General features: G+C 43.8%; 1 protein-coding gene across 4 annotated transcripts in view; it reads left to right on the forward strand.

The window, feature by feature from the left end:
* Positions 1-25,363, forward strand: part of LOC120060295 (palmitoyltransferase ZDHHC14-like) — a 95,522-nt gene that overhangs the window by 51,596 nt on the left and 18,563 nt on the right. For all 4 annotated transcript variants that reach the window (XM_039009484.1, XM_039009487.1, XM_039009486.1 and 1 more), the window contains exons 4-6: positions 18,091-18,246; positions 23,867-24,004; positions 25,242-25,290. In XM_039009484.1, coding sequence (XP_038865412.1) covers positions 18,091-18,246; positions 23,867-24,004; positions 25,242-25,290 — 343 coding nt within the window. The remainder of the gene's footprint in view (positions 1-18,090; positions 18,247-23,866; positions 24,005-25,241; positions 25,291-25,363) is intronic.

Here is a 25,363-nt window from a genome sequence, read left to right on the forward strand (position 1 = left end):
AGAGATGAACTCAGCCAGCTGGTTCTGGGGCTGGTTCACAAACAGAGCCCCAGGACCAAAACACATTTAGACACAACCAAATTCTGAAAAAGATAACTATTTGATACACTGAAAATAATCAACAACAAAAAACTAAGCAAATTGGAATGTTATCTGGCCCTAAACAGAGAGTACACAGTGGCAGAATACCTGACCACTATGCACAGACTCTGCCACAGCAGACCTGGCTCTCACTAGAAGACAGGCTATGTGCTCACTGAGCTACACTTCCTAACCTCCTGGCAAATGTATAACCACAGAGACACATTTCCCACAAAGCACACAGACCCACAAAGAATTTGAAAACAAATCAAACATTGATAAACTTTCATATCGGTTAGGTGAAATACTGCAATGTGCAATCACAGCAGCAAGATTTGTGGTTTATCTGTTTATTTATTTTCCCTTTCAAGACAAGCTAGATAATCACCAGTTAACTACATTACTAGTTTATGTTAAGATTTGCACGTTGTTACAACACTGTACATAGCCAATAATAACATTTGAAATGTCTATATTCTTTTAAAACTTGAGTTTAATGTTTACTGTTGTTTATTTCCCTTTATTGTTTATTCCATTTGCTTTGACAGTGGAAACATGTTTCCCATTCCAATAAAGCCTTTTTGAATTGAATTGAAAGCGGTGGCTCTCTCTGCCTCAGCGCCCTTCATGGTGTGAGAGGAGGAAGGAATTTAGCTTATAGTTTCTGCATGCTGTGTTCCACTTTGTTTATGCTACAGCTCTGTGGTCAGTCGCAATTTGCAGACAAAAACACGACAAAGAAAGACAGATAGTGGGGGCTTGGAAAGAGGGAGAGGGAGAGAGTGGAGGGACAGGAGGGGAGTGTGAGGGCTCCCTGTGTCCATGTGAAGGGTGTCCTGTGGTGGTCAGCTGATAGGCGATAGAGGGTGATGTGATTATCAGGTCCCTGAAGTGCGATCTATCACACATTACACTCTGCTCTGTCAAGAACCATACACACCCTCCATGGGGGAACAGCAATGCTGGGAGACAGGCAGTCTGCCGTCTCTCACTCATTCTCTCACACACACACACACACACACACACACACACACACACACACACACACACACACACACACACACACACACACACACACACACACACAAAGTGTGTATCCGCTGGGCTATTGAATTTGAGCCGGGTGGGAAAGAAAAATTAAAAAGGTGAAATAGAATAAAAGAGGAAAACTAAATGTGATCAGTTTAACCTATTCAAGGTAATGTGATAAACTAGAGGTTGACCGATTTAATCGGAATGGACGATTAATTAGGACCGATTTCAAGTTTTCATAACAATCGGTAATCGGCATTTTTGGACACCGATTATGGCCGATTACATTGCACTCCACGAGGAGACTGCGTGGCAGGCTGACTACCTGTTATGCGAGTGCAGCAAGGAGCCAAGGTAAGGTGCTAGCTAGCATTAAACTTATCTTATAAAAAACAATCAATCTTAACATAAACTAGTAATGTAGTTAACTAGTGATTATCTAGCTTGTCTTGTGTTGCATATAATCGATGCGGTGCCTATTAATTTATCATTGAGTCACAGCCTACTTCGCTAAACGGGTGATTTAACAAGCGCATTCGCAAAAGAGCACTGTCGTTGCACCAATGTGTACCTAACCATAAACATCAACGCCTTTCTTAAAATCAATACACAAGTATATATTTTTAAACCTGCATATTTAGTTAATATTGCCTGCTAACATTAATTACTTTTAATTAGGGAAATTGTGTCACTTCTCTTGCGTTCTGTGCAACAGAGTCAGGGTATATGCAGCACTTTGGGCCGCCTGGCTCGTTGCAAACTGTGTGAAGACTATTTCTTCCTAACAAAGACAGCCAACTTCGCCAAACGGGGGATGATTTAACAAAAGCGCATTTGCGAAAAAAGCACAATCATTGCACGAATGTACCTAACCATAATCATCAATGCCTTTCTTAAAATCAATACACAGAAGTATATATTTTTTTAACCTGCATATTTAGTTAAAAGAAATTCATGTTAGCAGGCAATATTAACTAGGCAAATTGTGTCACTTCTCTTGCGTTCATTGCACGCAGAGTCAGGGTACATGCAACAGTTTGGGCCGCCTGGCTCGTTGCGAATTAATTTGCCTGAATTTTACATAATTATGACATAACATTGAAGGTTGTGCAATGTAACAGCAATATTTAGGCTTATAGATGCCACCTGTTAGATAAAATGCGGAACGGTTCCGTATTTCACTGAAAGAATAAACGTTTTGTTTTCGAAATGATAGTTTCCAGATTTTACCATATTAATGACCTAAGGCTCGTATTTCTGTGTGTTATTATATTATAATTAAGTCTATGATTTGATAGCGCAGTCTGACTGAGCGGTGGTAGGCAGCAGCAGGCTCGTAAGCATTCATTCAAACAGCACTTTCCTGCGTTTGCCAGCAGCTCTTCGCAATGCTTGAAGCACAGCGCTGTTTATGACTTCAAGCCTATCAACTCCTGATATTAGGCTGGCAATGCTAAAGTACCTATTAGAACATCCAATAGTCAAAGGTATATGAAATACAAATGGTATAGAGAGAAATAGTCCTATAATAACTACAACCTAAAACTTCTTACCTGGGAATATTGAAGACTCCTGTTAAAAGGAACCACCAGCTTTCATATGTTCTCATGTTCTGAGCAAGGAACTTAAACGTTAGCTTTTTTACATGGCAAATATTGCACTTTTACTTTATTCTCCAACACTGTTTTTGCATTATTTAAACCAAATTGAACACGTTTCATTATTTATTTGAGACTAAATTTACTTTATTGATGTATTATATTAAGTTAAAATAAGTGTTCATTGTTCATTCAGTATTGTTGTAATTGTCATTATTACAAATATATATATATATAAAAATCGGCTGATTTAATCGGTATCGGCTTTTTTGGTCCTCCAATAATTGGTATCGGCGTTGAAAAATCATAATCGGTCGACTTCTAATATAAACAACAACCTATTTAATTTATTTAACCATGCCAGTAAGTTGAGAATCAGTCCTCAATAGCAATATAAAGAAACAAGGAAACAAGCATGATAAATACACTAAACAAAACTATAAATGCAACATTCAAACATTTTACTGAGGTACAGTTCATATACGGAAATCAGTCAATTGAAATAAATTCAATAGGCTCTAATCTATGGATTGCCCATAACAGATATGCATCTGTTAGTCACAGAAAAATATGCATCGATTGGTCACCTTAAAAAAAAAAAAAATCTGAAAACCAGTTAGTATCTGGTGTAACCACCATTTGCCTCATGCAGCATGGCACATCTCCTTCACATAGAGTTGATCAGGCTGTTTATTGTGTCCTGTGGAATGTTGTTCCACTCTTCAATGGCTGTGTGAAATTCCAGGAAATTGGCGGGAACTGGAACACGCTATCATACATGTAGATCCAGAGCATCCCAAACATGCTCAATGGGTGACCTGTCTGAGTATGCAGGCCATGGAAGAACTGGGACATTTTCAGCTTCCAGGAATTGTGTACAGATCCTTGCGACATGGGGCAGTGCATTATCATGATGAAACATGAGGTGATGGCGGTGGAGGAATGGCACGACAATGGGCCTCAGGATCTCGTCACGGTATCTCTGTGCATTCAAATTGCCATCAATAAAATGCAATTGTGTTCATTGTCCGTAGCTGTTGCCTGCCCATACCATAACCCCACCTCCACCATGGGGCACTCTGTTCACAACGTTGCCATCAGCAAACCACTTGCCCACACAACGTCTGCTTAATGCCCGGTACAGTTGAAACCGGGATTCATCCGTGAAGAGCATACTTCTCCCGCATGCCAGTGGCCATCGAAGGTGAACATTTTCCCACTGCAGTTGGTTTCGACACCGAACTGCAGTCAGGTCAAGACCCTGGTAAGGACGATGAACACACATATGAGCTTCCCAGATGATCTTTGGTTGTGCAAACCCACAGTTTCATCAGCTGTCTGGGTGGCTGGTCTTTCATGATCCCGCAGGTGAAGAAGCCAGATGTGGAGGTCCTGGGCTGGCATGGTTTTACACGTGCTCTGCGGTTGTGTGGCATGTTGGACAAGCTGCCAAATTCTCTAAAGCGACGGCGGCAGCTTATGGTTGAAAAATTTACATTAAATTCTCTGTCAATAGCGCTGACTGCAGACATTTCTGCAGTGAGCATGCCAATTGCACACTTCCTCATCTTGAGACATCGATGGCATGTTGTGACAAAACTGTACATTTTTGTGGCCTTTTATTGTCCCCAGCACAAGGTGCATCTGTGTAATGACCATGCTGTTTAATCAGCTTCTTGATATGCCACACCTGTCAGGTGGATGGACTATCTTGGCAAAGGAGAAATGCTGACTAACAGGAATGTGAAGAAATTTGTGCACAACATTTGAGAGAAATAAGCTTTTTGTGATTATGGAAAATTTCTGGGATCTTTTGTTTCAGCTCATGAAACATGGGACCAACACTTTACATGTTGCGTTTATATTTTTGTTCAGTGTATAATGATACTACAGCAGTATTGGTATACTGTAGTGACCCTATATGACCTGGATTGACTGTGTGGAACTTTAAAACCATAGAATTAGGTTTTAGAATGGACATCGAACCTTATGATTCCCAATCTTTTGGTTTCTGTACCCCGAATCACATTTAGCTCTGTCCGGAGCAGCCACAAAGTACTTCCTTGTGTGCATTTTACCAGTCTTCCCAAGTACCCTGTCTAGATACCCCAGGTTGGGTACTACTGTCTTAGTGTACCTGTGTGGTCCTCAAAAGGATACCGACTGCTACGGATGATTGGCGTCATGGTGTGCACAATCTCCAATTTAGTCTCCGGCCCAAGTGCTTGTGTTACGTTGTTCAGCTTATGTTATCAGCGTGTGCTGTAAGCTCTTCACATGGTGAAGTCATTTTTGACCGCAACTGAACTGGTTGTTCCTTTTTTCCCAGCACCCTCATTAATAAGTAATGCTGTTGTCTTCTATTCAAAGTGGTACAGGGCTCAAGTTCACCTCTGGTATTGATCTGTTGTGAAACTACATACTGAATTGGACAGAAAAAGGTGCCTCTTCAATGCCTCCCTATGTCTGGGAAGCAGTGTGTGTCCAATTACAGGAAGTGTTGTGTTTTCAGTCCTGCTCGGTCCTGTCCTCAACTTTCTCTTGAGGAAAGGGCTCAGTGGATGAAGCCTGCTGTGTAAGTCAATGAGCACCTGTCCTTTTCCTGCTCTGAGTGTGACTGTGAACTGAGGAATAGCATCGTAACAGGAACTATTCAGTAATCAGCCACTAGTATATCGATCACCACTTGTTACTGCAGCTCGTCTTTCCATGCATCATGTCTGTCTGTCTGCCATATTTAGCAGTGCAGGCCCTGGTCAGATGTGGCATTGCTGCAGAGACTGAGAGACTGGCATCCTCTAGGCGGAAGCATGCCAACTTCAAAGGCTTTCATTACCGAAACCAGGCAGGATATGTCTCTTCTGCTGTGCGTGCCAGAGACCTAGCGATAGGCTAGCCAGTAAATGTCAGAGGATGTTCCTAAAGCCAGTGGCCGTGCTAAACTCCTGCTCCTCTCCCAGTGTGTGTATGATGGAGAGGAATATAATGAGGATTCACTGACATTTAAGGATTTTATTGGCTGCTGGACCCTATTGGCTACTGGACTCTATATGATTATTTTGAGGGTTTCCGTCAATGCTGCTGAGAAATCAAACAATCCATGTTCATGTGTGAGTGCATGTTGTGTGTTTTTGACAAATGCATTCAATCAGGAAGGCTCTACTTATAGTTCACAGCTCTCCTCACCATCGTTCTCCATCCTCCCACCCTTCTATCCCTCTATTCTCCTCCTGCCCACGCTGGCAGACAGACCATCCTGTTACAGGCGGGGCGGAGGAGAGGCACAGCAGTGGAACCGGGGTTATAGTCTCACCACAGTACTCGTGTATGCCTGTCAGACATGTCTTTAGCCCTCAGAGGATGTGCTCCAAACTGTTTCTTTCTCAGTCACATGGTGTGACTGGGCATGAATCACTGTCTTATACAGAACAGCCCAAAGTAGATTGACTGACACAGTTTTCTATCAAGATATAACTCACAATGATGAACGTTGTCTCTTTGCTCCTGCATAATATTGGCAACATTTGAGTTAGTATTTTGTGGCTAGATACGGTTCTAGAGTCTGACTGACTGATAGCTGCTCTGGTAGAGGAGGAGAGGGAGAGAGTTGAGTAACTGCCAAGAAAGACTGCCTCAGTTAGTGAGGACGTGGAACCGGTCTCGCTGAACCAGAGTAAGGACGTGGAACCGGTCTCGCTGAACCAGAGTGAGGAACTGCTTGCCACACACACGGATTCAATACAAACTTTCTCAATAGAGACGGCCTCAAGTCCTTATCAAATGAGTGGTAATCTCACTTAAAACATCTGATCAGTAAGGCTTTAAAACACAGCCTACGTTACTGTGTTCCGCTACATTACTGCCACATTGATACTGGGGCTGGGAATTGGCAGGTACCACGAAATGTATGTGCCGATATGTATTGCGTATCTCACGATTTTATATATATATATATTGCTATGCAATACTGGGATTTGCGATTTTATGTTCTAAACATTGCTCACTATATGTTTGCTGTAGAGGGATCAGAGAGCATGAGAATGAGTTTTGATCAGTCATGGAAATAAAATATCTGAAAAAATGTTGGCTCACTATTTAAAAAGATGGAGAACAAGTTACGCTACCGATACTTGGAGTCAAAGTATTGATATTATATCATCCAAAATAATATCACGCTATGTCACTTTTTTTCTCCCCCAACACTAATTGCTACATTGGCCCCATTGTTTGAACCTGAACAATGGCCGGTTGGAGCGGAGTGTGAGAATAAAGGAGGTTCTAAAGCCCTCCACTTGATCTGATCTGTGTAAGTGGGCTTGTGGAGTTCTTTACAGCCACCCTCCATTAATCCATTGTAGCTCCTCTCTAAAGCACTCGGAGGTGGTTATTAACTCACAGGGAGATGGGGAGAGAGTGAGGGGAGAGAGATGCTCTGGGAGGACAGGGAAGAGCGATGGAGAGAGTGAGAGGTGCTGATAAGAGGTGTGAATGGTAGGAGCTCTCTGTCATTCACAGCAGTCTCTTTTCTCTCAGCGTCAGTGTAGGGGTAGGATATAGCAGTGTGTCACAATATCCATCGACTGACTTCCCCCATGGTGAAATGTGGATTCAGAATTCAACCAGGATTTCTTCTCAATTCACTGTCAGAATTCTCCAAGGTTCCGTTGCCAGGGGTTACCATGTGTTCTGTGCATCGTGTGGTTTCACACTTGATGTCTTCATACGTTGTCTGTACATCTCTATATGTGCTAACATCAAACAGTATGTTCATGATGTCCTTGGAAGGAGAAGTCTGACTGTTTAGGTAGGAAGTAATGTTCTGGTTTCACAAAGCATCTCTGGGATGTAATGAAATCCCATGCACAATTTCAATGGACCCACAGGTCTGTTCTTCCAGTGTGGATGTGGTCTTTAATTGAACATCCACAATTCCACCATTTGTCTCACATCAGAAAGCGACAGCCAACTGCACTGATCTGTCTAACTCGCAAACAGTCATGGGATAGCTAAAAAGAAGTTGGGCAACAATATGCTTTCTTAACATTCGAAACTGTTTCCAAGGTGACAGTCCACTGAGAACCCCGTTTCATCCTCCAGTCAGAGTTAATCTTACCAAAAACCATAAACCTTTCGCTTATATTGATTATTTTTTATTTTCATGAGCAAGTCTTTACTGCCTAATTCTACATCTAGCTAAGGTGTTTTGTGGTGGTAGAATCGGTATTTATTAAATTCAAAATGTGCACGTAAATGTCTGCTTGCTGGCTGAACCAGTCTCAAATCAATCCATATGAAATGAAAGGCAGGAATGCTAACATTGTCAGTTCACACACTCCATACAGAATACTCCCTCTAGCTAGCTAGCTATTGTAGTGAAGTTCTAGCTAATGCACAAATTAGTTTTCATGAAATCTGGCAGTCAGATACATGCTGATATCTGAGAACCGTCTCATAACTTTGGTGCCGTACAAATTCATCAACAACCGGGCAAACTAGCTACCGTATGGCCATTCAAACAAGCTTGCAATAGGGTGTTGGTTGGAGCAAGTTTGCTCAAGTGATCAAGCATGGTTTGTCATAGCAGCCAGTGCGTCATAGCTACCGACAGTGGAGTGATTTTCAGAATTAGGAACTAGTGTTAGGCGGATACGCAATTTTTTATTTCTTTTTTAGATGAGTTCCACGTCTGCCCCATAAATAAAAACACTCACAAAATTTGAGTTTGCTATTTACAAGAAGCATTGCCTGAACCATGCCTCGAACAAAAGAGATCTCAGAATACCTAAGATTAAGATTTGTTTCCTTGCATGAAGCTGGAAAGGGCTACAATAGTATCTCTAAAAGTCAGTCCACAGTAAGACAAATTGTCTATAAATGGAGAAATTTCAGCACTGTTGCTACTCTCCCTAGGAGTGGCCGTCCTGCAAAGATGACTGCAAGAGCACAGTGCAGAATGCTCAATGAGGTTAAGAAGAATCCTAGAGTGTCCGCTAAAGACTTACAGAAATATCTGGAAGATGCTAACATCTTTGTTGAAGGGTCTACGATACGTAAAACACTAAACAAGAATGGTGTTCATGGGAGGACACCATGGAAGAAGCCACTGCTGTCCCAAAAAAACATTGCTGCTCGTCTGAAGTTCGCAAAAGAGCACCTGGATGTTTCACAGCGCTACTGGCAACATATTCTGTGGACAGATGAATCTAAAGTTGTTGTTTGGAAGGAACACACAACACTATGTATGGAGAAAAAAAGGCACTGCACACCAACTTCAAAACCTCATCCCAACTCTAATGTATGGTGGAGGGAGCATCATGGTTTGGTGCTGCTTTGCTGCGTCAGGACCTGGACAGCTTGCTGTCATCAACAGAAAAAGGAATTCCCAAGTTTATCAAGACATTTTGCAGGCAAATGTAAGGCTATATGTCCAATTGAAGCTCAACAGAAGTTAGGTTATGCAACAGGACAACAACCCAAAAGACAGAAGTAAATCAACAACAGAATGGCAGAGGACAATACACCTTCTGGAGTGGCCCAGTCAGTCCTGTCCTCAACCCGATTTGAGATGCTGTGGCATGACCTCGAGAGTGGTTCACACCAGGCATCCCAATAATATTGTGGAACTGAAACAGTCTTGTAAAGAGGAATGGTCCAAAATTCCTCCTGACTATTGTGCAGATCTGATTCGCAACCACAGAAAACATTTGGTTGAGGTTATTGCTGCCAAAGGAGGGTCAACTTGTTATTAAATCCAAGGGTTTACATACTTTTCCCACCCTGCACTGTGAATGTTTACACTGTGTTCAATAAAGACATGAACAATTATAATTGTGTGTGTTATTAGTTTAAGCAGACTGTTTGTCTATTGTTGTGACTTAGGTGACGATACAATTATGACCAATTTATGCAGAAATCCAGGTCATTCTAAAGGGTTCACATAATTTTTCTTCCCACTGTAACTGTAATTTCCCTAACCCCTGTTTAAGGATTTATTTAACCTGACAGACTTGGATAGGTCTCCACCAATATACTTTCACCAATCCTGTAACTTGATATCAGTTAGGATCTAGGCCTATAATGTTGAGAAAGGAAAGGAGGAATATAGGCCTAAAAGTTATGTCCTCTGAGAAGCGTTGCGAGAAGCGAGGTGTGCTTCTGGCTAAAGCCTAGATTGATGGTCTCTGTGGGCTAGACACTCCCTTTCCCTTACCCCTCGTCACGTCCTTAAACCTGATGCTCTTCTCTGGGAATAAATAGAAACCAGTTCCTCAGAAATGAACTGAAACACCCCTCACAGGTTTTCATTGGTACAACTAAGCAGAACAGGGTGGAATGGAATCTCAGGATGTTTTCATCATAGTCAGCCGGGAGCAGGACGCTCACTGAACCCTTTAGGACACACTGTCATCTTAGGGCTGAGTAATGATTTCAAAACAGTCCAGAAAGAAAGCCTTTTGCACAAAAATAACTCAGCCCTACTTTACAGAGCTGTATTTCCACTTCAGTAAAGTTCATCTTGTTTAATTGTATTCCTTTTCACCTTGTAATCCCGTCATGGGGGGAAAAAAGCACATCTTATCCTTTTAATTTTACAATGGCGGTTGGCTATTACAGTGGTTGACACGCACGAGCACACATGACAATCTGTGGCCCAGAGTTACTAGGGGAAGTAGCAAGGGTGTGTGCCTGCGGCGATAGGAAGTGAGTGTTTGTGATGTCATAGTAAATGCTCAGTGTTATCATTAGGAAACCTGCTCTTTGTTACCGACTGAAGAGGAAAGTTTCCTTCAACTAACAGTTTAAATAACTGCCAAAGCCTCGATATCCAGGACAGGAGTTATGTTATGCAACCAGAAAACATACCACACACACAACATTTTAATAAAAACCCACCATACATAATATTTTGATAGCCTATTTCTGCATTTTAATGTGTATTGACTCTATGTTCAGCCAGCGAAGGCTTCCTCTGGAAGGTTTCCTGTCTCTGGTCTTTCTCATTTTTTTTGTTGGCCTGTCTTGAGGATTATGATCAAACCTGACTGGGAGATAAAAGGGCTCTGATGAGGCCTTTTGGATGGAGCCTCATGGCCCATAAATAGAGATGCTGCTGCTGGGATAGTAATTGCAGCCAGTTGAATTTATCAAATGGGACCAGACAAAGAGAGAACGGAAACCATAAGTTGTCGAGCAATTAGTGGCCTGGGTAGGCCTCTGCTGTTACCGACGGCCCCTGTCTACTGTATGCCTCTGCATATTGGGGACACACACACTCACAGACCACTGTACAGTATGCCTGTATCTGAGAGGCAGAGTGAGTACTTACTCAGGGATAGTGTGTCTGGATGTGCTCTCCTAGTCTCCCTGTGGGACTCATGGGCCTCATTACCTCTCATCATGCAGACGTACAGGAACCAACAGCATCTGCCTGGGAAGTCCTGTACAGAGAATGGATGCTCCTCAATAGTCATAAATTACAGGGCTTCTTCTTGTCCCCTTTCCCATATCTGCAGTGATATAAATGGTGCATTCATGCAGTCTCCTTTAAAGTAGTCTCTAATGTGAGGATTTAAGTCGATGCCAACTGCTAAGGGCACACAACTCCAAACTAACACACTTATCAAGACTGACAGTCTTACGGGGGTGAGACAGTTGCCATGGTGACAGAGAAGCCTGAGTGGTGTGATGTCCTGGAGCCCCCTGAAGAGAGAACAGTCTGACTTGTGTGTGGCTGACACACACACAGCCTGAAAGATGATGGAGGATGGCTTGTCAAGATAAGATGGGGCCTGGAATGTTTTGCTAGTTATTCATATTTTGCTCCCCAGGGGTGTGAAAGTAATGCGGGAAAATCGAGATCACAAATATCACCTATTATTATCCCATTACTTGTTTGTGATGTCGACTTGACTTTCAGAAATCAGAAGTCAGCACTCGTCTGTACAGGCTACCCTTCTCTTTGTTCATAGTTTTTGTTCATAGTTTTAAGTCCAGTCTTTCTCAAGAGTATTGGCTCAGCCAATGTCTCAGGTCATGGTCTTATTAAACCTGCGGTCAGTGTTCTTTTTTGTTGTCTGTGAGTGAAGGTCCATCTGCTAATGCCCTGTTCTCATCCTCTCCCTATCACCTCCCTATCCCTGCAGGATAGCAATTACATTTTCTTTCTACCCCGTCGAGATGGGGCTGGCTGGACGCTTTGGCCGACATTGAATCCCCCTTCAGTCTCTGCTCTGTCTCTGTGTGCTGGTTAAGCTGTACCACTGCCCTCCCTAATCAACCCCTTTTATCACTACCCTCTTCGTTCCAACTCCATCCTCTCTGTCTCAGACAGAAAAACTACTGTTAGGCCTAGATCCAATCTGTGAAATATGGAATGTTCTGGCTAGGATCACACCATATACAAACACACCTCGTCAGCAGAAAAAGCTTTCCTCTTAGAGGTGTCTGAAGTGTGAACATAAACTCATTGTTGTGACAGAGTGGAGAAGGAGCATATCAGTGGGTGATTTAGAGGCTTGTTTTCACAGAAGTTGAGAGAAATGAGTTGGGATTCTTTCCTTATAAAGGTGGTTCAACTTGTTTAGCCTACCTGCTGTCAGCAGATCTGGCTCTATATGAGGCCTGAGGATACAGGTGCCCTGGGCCCGTATCCACAAAGCATTTCAGAGTAGGATCTGTCCATAATCATATTTATTATGATCTATGTAAAAGGCAAAACTGATCATAGATCAGCACTCCTACTCTGAGACACTTAGTGGATACGGGCCCTGGTCATGACCTTTAACCTCACTAGCTATTGAGATCCATCTATTTAGAGCTTTCAGTATTTGCCTGGGTGTTTGTGATTTTAGATGTGTTCTTTTAGACGAGAGAAGCAGGTGAACGTTTATTTCACAGTCAATAGTACAATAGAAAAGGATTAGGCTACACTCAATGTTATTCCTCTTTGTTTGTCTGTTAATCTTTCGGTTTACAGTACATCTTGATACAGTTGTAGCCAGACAGTGTTTTACAGTTGATGCTGGTGGTTAGGTTTGGGAGTTGCCAGGGACCTCACGATACGATATTATCGCGACACGTGCTGATACGATATGTATTGTGATTCTCACAGTTCTATATGTATTTCGATTCGATACTGTGATTTTTATTGCAATTTGAAGTTCCAAACCAGAGTTATTTTCTGGCTTAAAACGGGGCTTAAGTGTTGCGTGGCAATAAGTGTTGTCGGCCATTGGTTTTAAAGCTAATTTCCTTCAATTGTACACATTTTGCCATGCAGCTGAGAGAAAATGTTGCCGTTTTAAACGTGAAAAAGTGCTTAGGCAGACTGCCCAAGGATTGAGAAAATGTTGCCGTTTTAAACGTGAAAAAGTGCTTAGGCAGACTGCCCAAGGATTGAGAAAATGTGTTTTGATCAGGGAAATAAAAACGCTTAAAACATATTGGTTCACTATTTCAAAAGAAGATGGAGAACAAGCTATAGGATGAAAATACTGGATTTTGCCGCAGGTACAGCCGACTTGCGCTAGCTAACGCTACCTACAGTAGCAAAAAAAAATATATATACTTGGAGTCAAATATCGCTATAATATTGCGATATGTAACTGTATAGATTTTTCCCCCATCACTGCTGTGGTCTAGCTGAGTGAAATGAGTGACTTATTTTTGTAAGAAGCAGCAGCAGTAGTCTCGGCTCCATGCCCAGTCAGTCCATGAACATTTCATTAGCTGTTCATCACAGACGGGGGCTTGAAGAGCACATCATGGAGAGCTAGGGAGCTGTTAAATGTATGTGAGGCTAGATGTGATTTTTATACAGTTATTATGCTGTGACGCTTCTCATTTTAGAGGCAGCTTGATGTCCTTGATTGGCGTTTATGGACATGTTTTCATAGACGTCAACACAATCAAAATAAACGATGATGAGGGGTCCCTCTATTGAGCCAAGTACATTATACAGTATGAATAGCATGCAGTTCAGTTCAGCAACATCACCTGACCTTTCTACTCTCTGTTGGAAGCTCTGTTTGACGGATGTAGAGTTGTTACTTCTCCTCCCACTCATTCACTTACTTCCTGGTTGACTCTATCCCTTGTTATGTATGCAGGAGGAGAGGATGGAGGGAGTGCATTGATCACGCTGAACATGGGCTGAAAAGAGGGCTCCTATTGAGTTGTGCACACACACCACTCCAGCTTGGCCACTGTGTTTTAGAGGCACACAATGATCCACCCACACACACTCTTTCCCACACACACTACCACACGAGAGAGGGCTTCAGAAACGAGCATGGCAGTTATACCTTTCGTGCTTTGCCTATGTTCATACAGGGCGTTCACTCACGACTCTAGAATGTAGAGAAAACGCTACGAAATGAATGTCAAAACGTAGTTTTCTTTGCCCTATGTCATTATATATCACATACAATGAATCATTACATTGTTCTCTACAGTATTATAACCTTAATATAGTGGTATTTGACAGTGTTGATGAAATAACGTTCATTTGCTGTGACCATTGCTAGTTTAGGCCACGCCTCTCTTGGTTGTATTTCTTCCATATTTGGCTTTGGGATGTGGTACAGTACAAGCTTTACGCATGTTGGATCAATCAAAAATCAATTTGATATCCACGTCATTTTCATCTCCAGATCCTTGGCTATATTGGCGATCAATCCACATTGAGGGGCTGTTTTCAATGGCGATTTAAAGGGAAATACTCAAAATACACAATGAAAATAGGAGGAGATTGTCTTCTCGGAGGGTGGATATTGAAATTTGTAAATAAATATATATACATTTTTTTATTCTGCGGATTTCATTTAGTAAAAGCCCACGTTTTCACTCAGAAACCAGCAGCCACAAGTTAGCTTGTCAGTTGCCATTCGAAGTAAGCCCGTGATGACATTCCATTCACTCTAAACATGCTACATTTTTCAAGTAAATCGTCAAACTTTTGAACCATATATGGTAGATACATGGGGTTTGGACTATTGTTTTCCTGACGCAACTCTCTATTGAATGAACATATTTCTCTAAATTTAAATGAAATAATCATTTTATGGGTGATAACCCTACATCATATTTTTTACCTAATCATCCACACAGTAATTTCTCTTATTGTGGTCATCCTCCCTGCTGCCAAGCCATTTTACTACATTTACATTTACATTTACATTACATTTAAGTCATTTAGCAGACGCTCTTATCCAGAGCGACTTACAAATTGGTGCATTCACCTTATGATATCCAGTGGAACAACCACTTTACAATAGTGCATCTAACTCTTTTAAGGGGGGGGGGGGGTTAGAAGAATTACTTTATCCTATCCTAGGTATTCCTTAAAGAGGTGGGGTTTCAGGTGTCTCCGGAAGGTGGTGATTGACTCCGCTGACCTGGCGTCGTGAGGGAGTTTGTTCCACCATTGGGGTGCCAGAGCAGCGAACAGTTTTGACTGGGCTGAGCGGGAACTGTACTTCCTCAGAGGTAGGGAGGCGAGCAGGCCAGAGGTGGATGAACGCAGTGCCCTTGTTTGGGTGTAGGGCCTGATCAGAGCCTGAAGGTACGGAGGTGCCGTTCCCCTCACAGCTCCGTAGGCAAGCACCATGGTCTTGTAGCGGATGCGAGCTTCAACTGGAAGCCAGTGGAGAGAGCGGAGGAGCGGGGTGACGTGAGAGAACTTGGGAAAGTTGAACACCAGACGGGCTGCGGCGTTCTGGATGAGTTGTAGGGGTTTAATGGCACAGGCAGGGAGCCCAGCCAACAGCGAGTTGCAGTAATCCAGACGGGAGATGACAAGTGCCTGGATTAGGACCTGCGCCGCTTCCTGCGTGAGGCAGGGTCGTACTCTGCGAATGTTGTAGAGCATGAACCTACAGGAACGGGTCACCGCCTTGATGTTAGTTGAGAACGACAGGGTGTTGTCCAGGATCACGCCAAGGTTCTTAGCACTCTGGGAGGAGGACACAATGGAGTTGTCAACCGTGATGGCGAGATCATGGAACGGGCAGTCCTTCCCCGGGAGGAAGAGCAGCTCCGTCTTGCCGAGGTTCAGCTTGAGGTGGTGATCCGTCATCCACACTGATATGTCTGCCAGACATGCAGAGATGCGATTCACCACCTGGTTATCAGAGGGGGGAAAGGAGAAGATTAATTGTGTGTCGTCTGCATAGCAATGATAGGAGAGACCATGTGAGGATATGACAGAGCCAAGTGACTTGGTGTATAGCGAGAATAGGAGAGGGCCTAGAACAGAGCCCTGGGGGACACCAGTGGTGAGAGCACGTGGTGCGGAGACAGATTCTCGCCACGCCACCTGGTAGGAGCGACCTGTCAGGTAGGACGCAATCCAAGCGTGGGCCGCGCCGGAGATGCCCAGCTCGGAGAGGGTGGAGAGGAGGATCTGATGGTTCACAGTATCAAAGGCAACCGATAGGTCTAGAAGGATGAGAGCAGAGGAGAGAGAGTTAGCTTTAGCAGTGCGGAGCGCCTCCGTGACACAGAGAAGAGCAGTCTCAGTTGAATGACTAGTCTTGAAACCTGACTGATTTGGATCAAGAAGGTCATTCTGAGAGAGATAGCAGGAGAGCTGTCCAAGGACGGCACGTTCAAGAGTTTTGGAGAGAAAAGAAAGAAGGGATACTGGTCTGTAGTTATTGACATCAGAGGGATCGAGTGTAGGTTTTTTCAGAAGGGGTGCAACTCTCGCTCTCTTGAAGACGGAAGGGACGTAGCCAGCGGTCAAGGATGAGTTGATGAGCGAGGTGAGGTAAGGGAGAAGGTCTCCGGAAATGGTCTGGAGAAGAGAGGAGGGGATAGGGTCAAGCGGGCAGGTTGTTGGGCGGCCGGCCGTCACAAGACGCGAGATTTCATCTGGAGAGAGAGGGGAGAAAGAGGTCAAAGCACAGGGTAGGGCAGTGTGAGCAGAACCAGCGGTGTCGTTTGACTTAGCAAACGAGGATCGGATGTCGTCGACCTTCTTTTCAAAATGGTTGACGAAGTCATCAGCAGAGAGGGAGGAGGGGGGAGGAGGGGGAGGAGGATTCAGGAGGGAGGAGAAGGTGGCAAAGAGCTTCCTAGGGTTAGAGGCAGATGCTTGGAATTTAGAGTGGTAGAAATTGGCTTTAGCAGCAGAGACAGAGGAGGAGAATGTAGAGAGGAGGGAGTGAAAGGATGCCAGGTCCGCAGGGAGGCGAGTTTTCCTCCATTTCCGCTCGGCTGCCCGGAGCCCTGTTCTGTGAGCTCGCAATGAGTCGTCGAGCCACGGAGCAGGAGGGGAGGACCGAGCCGGCCTGGAGGATAGGGGACATAGAGAGTCAAAGGATGCAGAAAGGGAGGAGAGGAGGGTTGAGGAGGCAGAATCAGGAGATAGGTTGGAGAAGGTTTGAGCAGAGGGAAGAGATGATAGGATGGAAGAGGAGAGAGTAGCGGGGGAGAGAGAGCGAAGGTTGGGACGGCGCGATACCATCCGAGTAGGGGCAGTGTGGGAAGTGTTGGATGAGAGCGAGAGGGAAAAGGATACAAGGTAGTGGTCGGAGACTTGGAGGGGAGTTGCAATGAGATTAGTGGAAGAACAGCATCTAGTAAAGATGAGGTCAAGCGTATTGCCTGCCTTGTGAGTAGGGGGGGAAGGTGAGAGGGTGAGGTCAAAAGAGGAGAGGAGTGGAAAGAAGGAGGCAGAGAGGAATGAGTCAAAGGTAGACGTGGGGAGGTTAAAGTCACCCAGAACTGTGAGAGGTGAGCCATCCTCAGGAAAGGAACTTATCAGGGCGTCAAGCTCATTGATGAACTCTCCAAGGGAACCTGGAGGGCGATTTACCACTGTGAGGGATTTTATTAAAGCATTTAATTCTGTTGAGAAAATAACCTGTTTGACTTGCCAAGTTGTTTCCTCCAGCTGAGACATTTATTGTGAGCGGAGTGCAGAGTGAAGGCCATGTTGTTCTGAGCAGGTCAGAATAGATCAGTCACAGTGTGATGTCAAGACAGCAGGCGCTGAACAGTTATCTGGCTGATTCTCTTTCTGCTTTCAGAGCCAGACATGAATTTAGTAATGAACCAACATTTTTAAAAGGCTTTTCATTCTACTGTTCACATGACCAATACACTACTAACAAATAGGTCTAGTTTATTGTGACTGTTCCATTTTGACTTCACTTTGGTTCCTGTAGAGGCTTGTATGGACGGAGACCCTGTTCTGCTCTACAGTGCCAGCTTTGTGCAGGATTGTAGTACCCTCCTCCCATACAATACACTATGTGTTGGAACTAGCCAACTCTTCAATAGCCTGAATGAGGCTAGGATTGAAGTGTATTGTTTGCCAAAAGTAGCAGACTGCAATTTAATTTCCCAGTAATTTAAGTCTGATTCTCCCTGACAGATGTAGCCAACGGCTCCAGTTCGGGGTACCGGCCGCCCCCCAGGACGAAAGAGGTGGTCATCAATGGGCAGACGGTCAAGCTCAAGTACTGCTTCACCTGTAAGATCTTCAGACCACCGCGTGCCTCTCACTGCAGCCTTTGTGACAACTGTGTCGGTGAGTCACTGTGTGGGCCACACATGCTGGGAGGGTGGGTGGACTGAAGGTGAAGTGTGTGTGTGTGTGTATGTACTCCTGTGTGTGCAAATGTGTTTGCCTATGTGTGCAGATATTTTTCTATGTCTCAATTTGTGTTTGTTTTCTGCATGTTTGTGTGCTCTGTATATACATGTAGCTAAAAGCTATGTCATGTCACGGGGAGTAACATTCCTCCTTAGGAATGTTAAGACTATTGACTTCTATGGTGTTCGACAGATGAAGCATTGGTCTTCCAGCCTTCTCTCCAGGCCCACCTGAGACTGTGATCACTGCTCAGCCTCCACAGAGCCACAGCCTCCCTCTTGTTGTGTTCTCCTGTTCTTTTCCCAGAGTCCCCATTTGGCTAGGGATTTATGGGCTCATTAACACTGAGCAGAGAAAGATGGGTGACACAACTGTCATTATGAAATCTGGAGCCCCCCCTTGTTTCATAACTCACTCTGAATCACCTCACCCCCTCAGGCCTGTTCTGTTGTGGGGAGATTGGAGCTTTTACAACACTCAGAGGGACATTGTTTTCACTGAACAACTTTCTCCCATCCTCCTCCATCTCCCTTTCACCACCCTCATCCCCCCACCTGCAGTGCAGCCTGTCTGTCCCTCTCTCCCTATCTTTTTGTAGTGGAAAAGCAGGCCACTCCCTGAAGCAGTAGAGGAAGAAGCGGGAGGATTTGCTTCTCTCTTCCACACAAGCAGTGAGCATGCTCTCTCTAGGCTTCTCACTGACTGGCTTGTCTGAGATTCTGTGACTGACCTAGGGCTTATCTCAACCTGTTCGAAACGAATCAAATAAAATGGTATTGGTCACGCAAATGTACTTAGCAGATGTTATCGCGGGTGTTGCGAAATGCTTATGTTCCTAGTTCCAGTCTGGAATATACACTACCGTTCCAAATTTTTGTCCATGAAAATAACATCAAATTGATCAGAAATTCAGTGTAGACATTGTTAATGTTGTAAATGACTATTGTAGCTGGAAACGGCTGATTTTTAATGGAATATCTACATAGGCGTACAGAGGCCCATTATCAGCAACCATCACTCCTGTGTTCCAATGGCACGTTGTGTTAGCTAATCCAAGTTGATCATTTTAAAAGGCTAATTGATCATTAGAAAACCCTTTTGCAATTATGTTAGCACAGCCTAAAACTGTTGTCCTGATTTAAAGAATCAATAAAACTGGCCTTCTTTAGACTAGTTGAGGATCTGGAGCATCAGCATTTGTGGGTTCAATTACAGGTTCAAAATGGCCAGAAACAAAGTACTTTCTTCTGAAACTCGTCGGTCTATTTTTGTTTTGAGAAATGAAGGCTATTCCATGTGAGAAATTGCCAAGAAACTGAAGATCTTGTACCTGTGTACTACTTCCTTCACAGAACAGGGCAAACTGACTCTAACCAGAATAGAAAGAGGAGTGGGAGGCCCCGGTGCACAACTGAGCAAGAGAACATGTACATTAGAGTGTCTAGTTTGAGAAACGAAGTCCTCAACTGGCAGCTTCATTAAATAGTACCCGCAAAACACCAGTCTCAACAAGCTGTTGACGTTGTGGGAAAGGTTATTTTCCTGGTACCACTCCACCGCCACGCAGTCATGGGTTAACAGGGAGTACTGGATGGGGCTGAGCACGCACCCTTGAAGGGCACCTGTGTTGAAGATCAGTGTAGCGGAGGTGTAGTTGCCTACCTTCACTACATGGGGACGGCCCGTCAGGAAGTCCAGGACCCAGTTGTACAGGGCCCTGAGCCTAGTGTTGAGCTTGGAGGGCATTATGGTGTTGAAGGCTGAGCTGTAGTCAATGAACAGCATTCTTGCATACACTACTGGTCAAAGGTTTTAGAACACCTATTCATTAAAGTGTTTTTCTTTATTTTTACTGTTTTCTACATTGTAGAATAATAGTGAAGACATCAAAACTATGAAATCACGTAGTAACCAAAAAAGTGTTAAACAAATCAAAATATATTGAGAGATTTGTCAAATAGCCATCCTTTGCCTTGATGACAGCTTTTCACACTCTTCACCTGGAAGGCTTTTCCAACAGTCTTGAAGGAGTTCACACATGTACTGAACATTTGTTGGCTGCTTTTCCTTCACTCTGCGGTCCTACTCATCCCAAACCATATTAATTTGGTTGAGGCCAGGTCATCTGATGTAGCACTCCATCACTCTCCTTGGTCAAATAGCCCTTACACAGCCTGGAGGTGTGTTGGGTCATTGTCCTGTTGAAAAACAAAGGATAGTCTCACTAAGCCCAAACCAGATGGGATGGCGTATCGCTGCAGAATTCACCCACACCGCATCTCACAAAGACTGTGGTTGGAACACAAACTTTCCAATTTGGACTCCAGACCAAAGGACACATTTCCACCAGTCTAATATTCATTGCTCATGTTTCTTGGCCCAAGCTAGTCTCTTCTTATTATTTGTGTCCTTTAGTAGTGGTTTCTTTGCAGCAATTTGTGCATAAAGGCCTGATTCACACAGTATCCTCTGAACAATTGATGTTAAGATGTGTCTGTTACTGCATTTATTTGGGCTGCAATTTCTGAGGCTGGTAACTCTAATGAACTTATTCTCTAGAGTAGAGGTAACTCTGGGTCTTCCTTTCCTGTGGCGGTCCTCATGAGAGCCAGTTTCATCATAGCGCTTGATGATCTTTGCGACTGCACTTGAAGAATCTTTCTGGATTGACTGACCTTCATGTCTTAAAGTAATGATGGACTGTTGTTTCTCTTTGCTTATTTGAGCTGTTCTTGATATGGACTTGGTCTTTTACCAAATAGGGCTATTTTCTGTATACCACAACACAGCTGATTGGCTCAAACGCATTAAGAAGGAAAGAAATTCCACAAATTAACTTTTAAGAAGGCACACCTGTTAATTGAAATGCATTCCAGGTGACTACCTCAGGTGACTACCTCATGAAGCTGGTTGAGAAAATTCCAAGTGTGCAATTCTGTCATCAAGGCAAAGGGTGGCTATTTGAAGAATCTCAAATATATATTTTAACACTTTTTTGGTTGTTACATGATTCCATATGTGTTATTTCATAGTTTTGATGTCTTCTCTATTATTCTACAATGTAGAAAATAATAAAAATAAAGAAAAACCCTTGAATGAGTAGGTGTTCAAAACCTTTAACCGGTAATGTATATATTCTTGTCCAGATGGAATAGAACAGTGCAGTGCAATGCTGATTGAGTCATCCTTTGGATCTGTTGGAGCAGTATGCAAATTGAAGTGTGTCTAGGGTGTTGGGTAAGGTGATCCTTAAAAAGCCTTCCAAAGCACTTCATGATGACAGAAGTGAGTGCTACAGGGCAATAGTTATTTAGTTCAGTTACCTTCGCTTTCTTGAGTACAGGAACAATGGTGGACATTTTGAAGAAAGTAAGGTCCAACAGACTGGGATAGGGAGAGATTGAATATGACTGTAAACACTACAGCCAGCTGGTCTGCACATGCTCTGAGGACGTGGCTAGGGAATGCTGTCTGGGCCAGCAACCTTGCGAGGTTTAACTTAAAAATGTCTTAAATGTCTTTCTGACGTCAGTCATGGAGAACTGGAGCTAATAACAATAATGATTGATTGGATTTCCTTAACACGGGAACTTCCTGTTTGTTTCTTCTTATAGGACGGGATGAGTTGAATGGAGACGTGATCTGATTTGCCGAAGGGAGGGTGGGGTGGGCCTTGTAGTCCCAGAAGGGGGAGTAGCAATGGTCAAGAGTCCTCGATGAGCATGTAGCGTAGGCGATGTGTTGATAAAACTTTGGTCGTTTTTTCCTCAGATTTGCGTTAATAAAGTCCCCAGCTAGATTAAATGCAGCCTCAGGATATGCAGTTTCCAGTTTGGACAAAGTCCAGTGTGGTTTCTTTAGAGCCGTCGTGGTGTCTGCTTGAGGGGGAATATGCACGACCGTGACAATGACCGAAGAGAATTCTCTCGGGAGGTAATGCATTCCAAATCGGGAGAGCAATAGGGCTTGAGTTCTTGTTCTTACCACAATCACACAATGAGTTGTTAATCATGAAACGTGGGAGGAGGGTAACATATACACCTTTGTTGCTCCTTGTTTCAGCAAGGTGCCTTCGGCTGCCTAGGTAACGCACCTTCCTGCAAGAGCACATGTAGTCAGGAGCAGAGAAGAGCTGAGGAGAGGAACATTTGCAAGTTTTTATTTTATTTATTTATTTATTTATGCTATTCAAACGATTACAATGGTGATCGTAGTCATTTGGCTGAAAAATAACCATCATCAAAAATTCCAGAACGGTGACAGCCCTGCTCATCACATTCTGTTTACTTTTCTCTTCCTCAAGCTCCTCTCCCAGCTCCCTCACAGCATGCACATTCCTGATTATCTTTACATAGCTCGTAGCATTGAGATTTAAATGGCAAATATCCAAAAGCTGTGTATTTCGATAGTGTTCCAAATATAGATTGTTTAAGCTAAGTGCCAAAATGCACCTTTTATTCTATTGTATTCATGCATGCCCAGGCATATTTTGGAGGCACGTTGCCAGAACTGAATCCTGACAGTAGGTTCTCTGAGACTGGATTCTGGCTTTGTGAGATTAATAATACACACACACACACACACACGGACGTGCATACAAACCGACACAAACCGCCTCATCACCAGACATTGTCTTTTATTTCAATTGAAAAAGTGGTGTTTGAAGCAATCTGCCGGGAAAACCATACTAAGTGGTGTCTGAAGCAATCTGCCTGAAACTGTACTGAGTGGTGTTTGAAGCAATCTACATAGTAACAGTACTGGCACACTGGACTCTACTATAATGGTCCTTTGCCTCCTGTCAGCTTCAAGTCCTCACACAGTCAGACAAGTCCCTAATGGAGGTCTCTCAGGATGTTATTATCCATGTGCCCACAGTACCACTCATTCACAGACCCACTTAACTCCGCAGCAGATTTGGGCTGTGGACACACAGCCTCCCTCCCCTCTGTGCAATAGCTCCTGTTTGAATAGGCAGCAGCAGTCTGAAACAGTAGCTAATCATGCCAGGGCTCAAAGGGAAGGCTCACTTCCTGTAATTTGGATGTAATGTGGGATGTGGATCATTTCCATTATAATCACAGTTCACATTCTGCCAGGGAGGTTTAGGTAGGAGTGTGGTAAAGGTGCCAAGAAGGCCCACTGCTGTGTGTGTGTGTGCGTGCGCCCCAGGGACAGGCACTTTAACTATAAATAGCAACATTTAATTTGCCATCAAGGTGGAAATGGTGAACTGTATGTGGGTTACATACTGTGTGTCTGTGGTGCTTTGAATATACTGCTGTTTTTCAGAGGCATACCTCTACCTACCTTTGTACCTGACTGTAGCCAGCTTCCTCTTGCTGGCAGGTAGGCAGTGTCTCAAAGCTCTAGTACACTCAATACAAATATTCCATCTCCACCTTATTCTCTGTCTCTGTCTCTGTGTCTCTGTTTCTCTGTCATTCTCTGTCTCTGCATCCTCCCCCTTTCTCGCTGTGTATCTCTCTCTCTCAAGCTTCATTGCACTTGCTTAATGTGTCTTTAATGTGAGTTTCTCTCTTCTTTCCCGCAGAGCGTTTTGACCACCACTGTCCCTGGGTGGGGAACTGTGTTGGGAAAAGGAACTACCGTTTCTTCTACATGTTCATCCTCTCCCTCTCCTTCCTCACAATCTTCATCTTCGCCTTTGTCATCACACATGTCATCTTACGTAAGTAATTGACAATAAAGATTGTACACACACACACACACACACACACACACACACACACACACACACACACACACACACACACACACACACACCTCTTCCTCCTGGTTCTGGTTGTGTCAGAGCAGCTAGCCAGCAGGCTGTAAGTGGGCGGGCATTGTGAAGCCCAGCAGTATTCTGGCTCCTTACCATCCCCCCCCCCAGAGTGAGCAGATAGTAGAGTCTGTGTGTGTGTGGGTGAGAGAGAGTGGGTGAGGATGACGGCTGGGAAAACAACTGGAGAAAAGAATGGAAGTCACAAATTAACCAACAGAGAATTCTCTCTTCAGTTGATCTTTCTTTTGTATCCTTCTCTTGATTTTGACTGTGGGCAAAATAGAAATTCTAGTCTCCTTCTGAAGAGAAGTCTGCTCTGTTTACAAAGTGTTATATTGACTGCCCACGTCACTATAACAAGGTTACCAAGCCCCTCTCCTGTACAGCCCATATAATTATAGTAGTCCTCGCAGAGTAGCTGTGAAGGGCACCTAGCTAGAAACACCTGTCACTGTTATGGATGAGACGAGCAGCACAGAGATCAATATGTCTCTTGGTGACTGAATTAGGCTAGATGGCCGTATTGGATTGTGCTCCTTCTCCTCCCCTCTCTATCTTGTATCCCAGATGGCAGTTAAAATGTAATGGCAATTAAAGTGGGTGCGCTCTGTCTTGCTCAGCCTCAGCATAAACTTGCTGACTGAATAAAAAAAGCTACTAAGTGTTTATGGCATATGATATCCAATCCGCCCTGCATCATTATGTGTACACACAGCACAGGGAGAGCTGTACGCCACTTTATACTCTGAAGGCTTATCAGTATATTGGGTGCCAGTACAGATGGGTTATCTTTTGCTGCTCTCATAATCCTAGCCTATTAGTCAAAACATTTCACTGTAGACTAGTGATGTTGTCTCTTTTTGAGAGGGGCTCTCACTCCCTAACATAGTGTCAGATATATTGTAGGTGCCATGGTATTTTGACCTTCTAACTGGTGTTATATGTTGTCAGCTTTGAGAGGGTATTGTGCTCTATCCCCTAGTAGCCTACAGTACATCGGGCTTCGCTCCATTCAAAGCCAAGCTCTGCGGCTGACCTTTCACCTTACTCAGTCTAAAGGTTTTTTTTCTGATTTTGATTTAGGAGGTTTTAGATTCTTTAGAATGTTTAACTGTTATTAAACTCTCGTCTCTCACTGCAGGATCCCATCGACAAGGGTTCCTCAACGCACTCAAAGACACTCCTGCTAGATATCCTTTCTCACAATGGTGTGATGGATGACTGCTGTCCCAGCTCTGCATGACTGCTGTCCCAACTGGTGCC

The sequence above is a fragment of the Salvelinus namaycush genome, chromosome 15 (genome assembly GCF_016432855.1).
Source record: "Salvelinus namaycush isolate Seneca chromosome 15, SaNama_1.0, whole genome shotgun sequence".
NCBI lineage: Eukaryota > Metazoa > Chordata > Actinopteri > Salmoniformes > Salmonidae > Salvelinus > Salvelinus namaycush.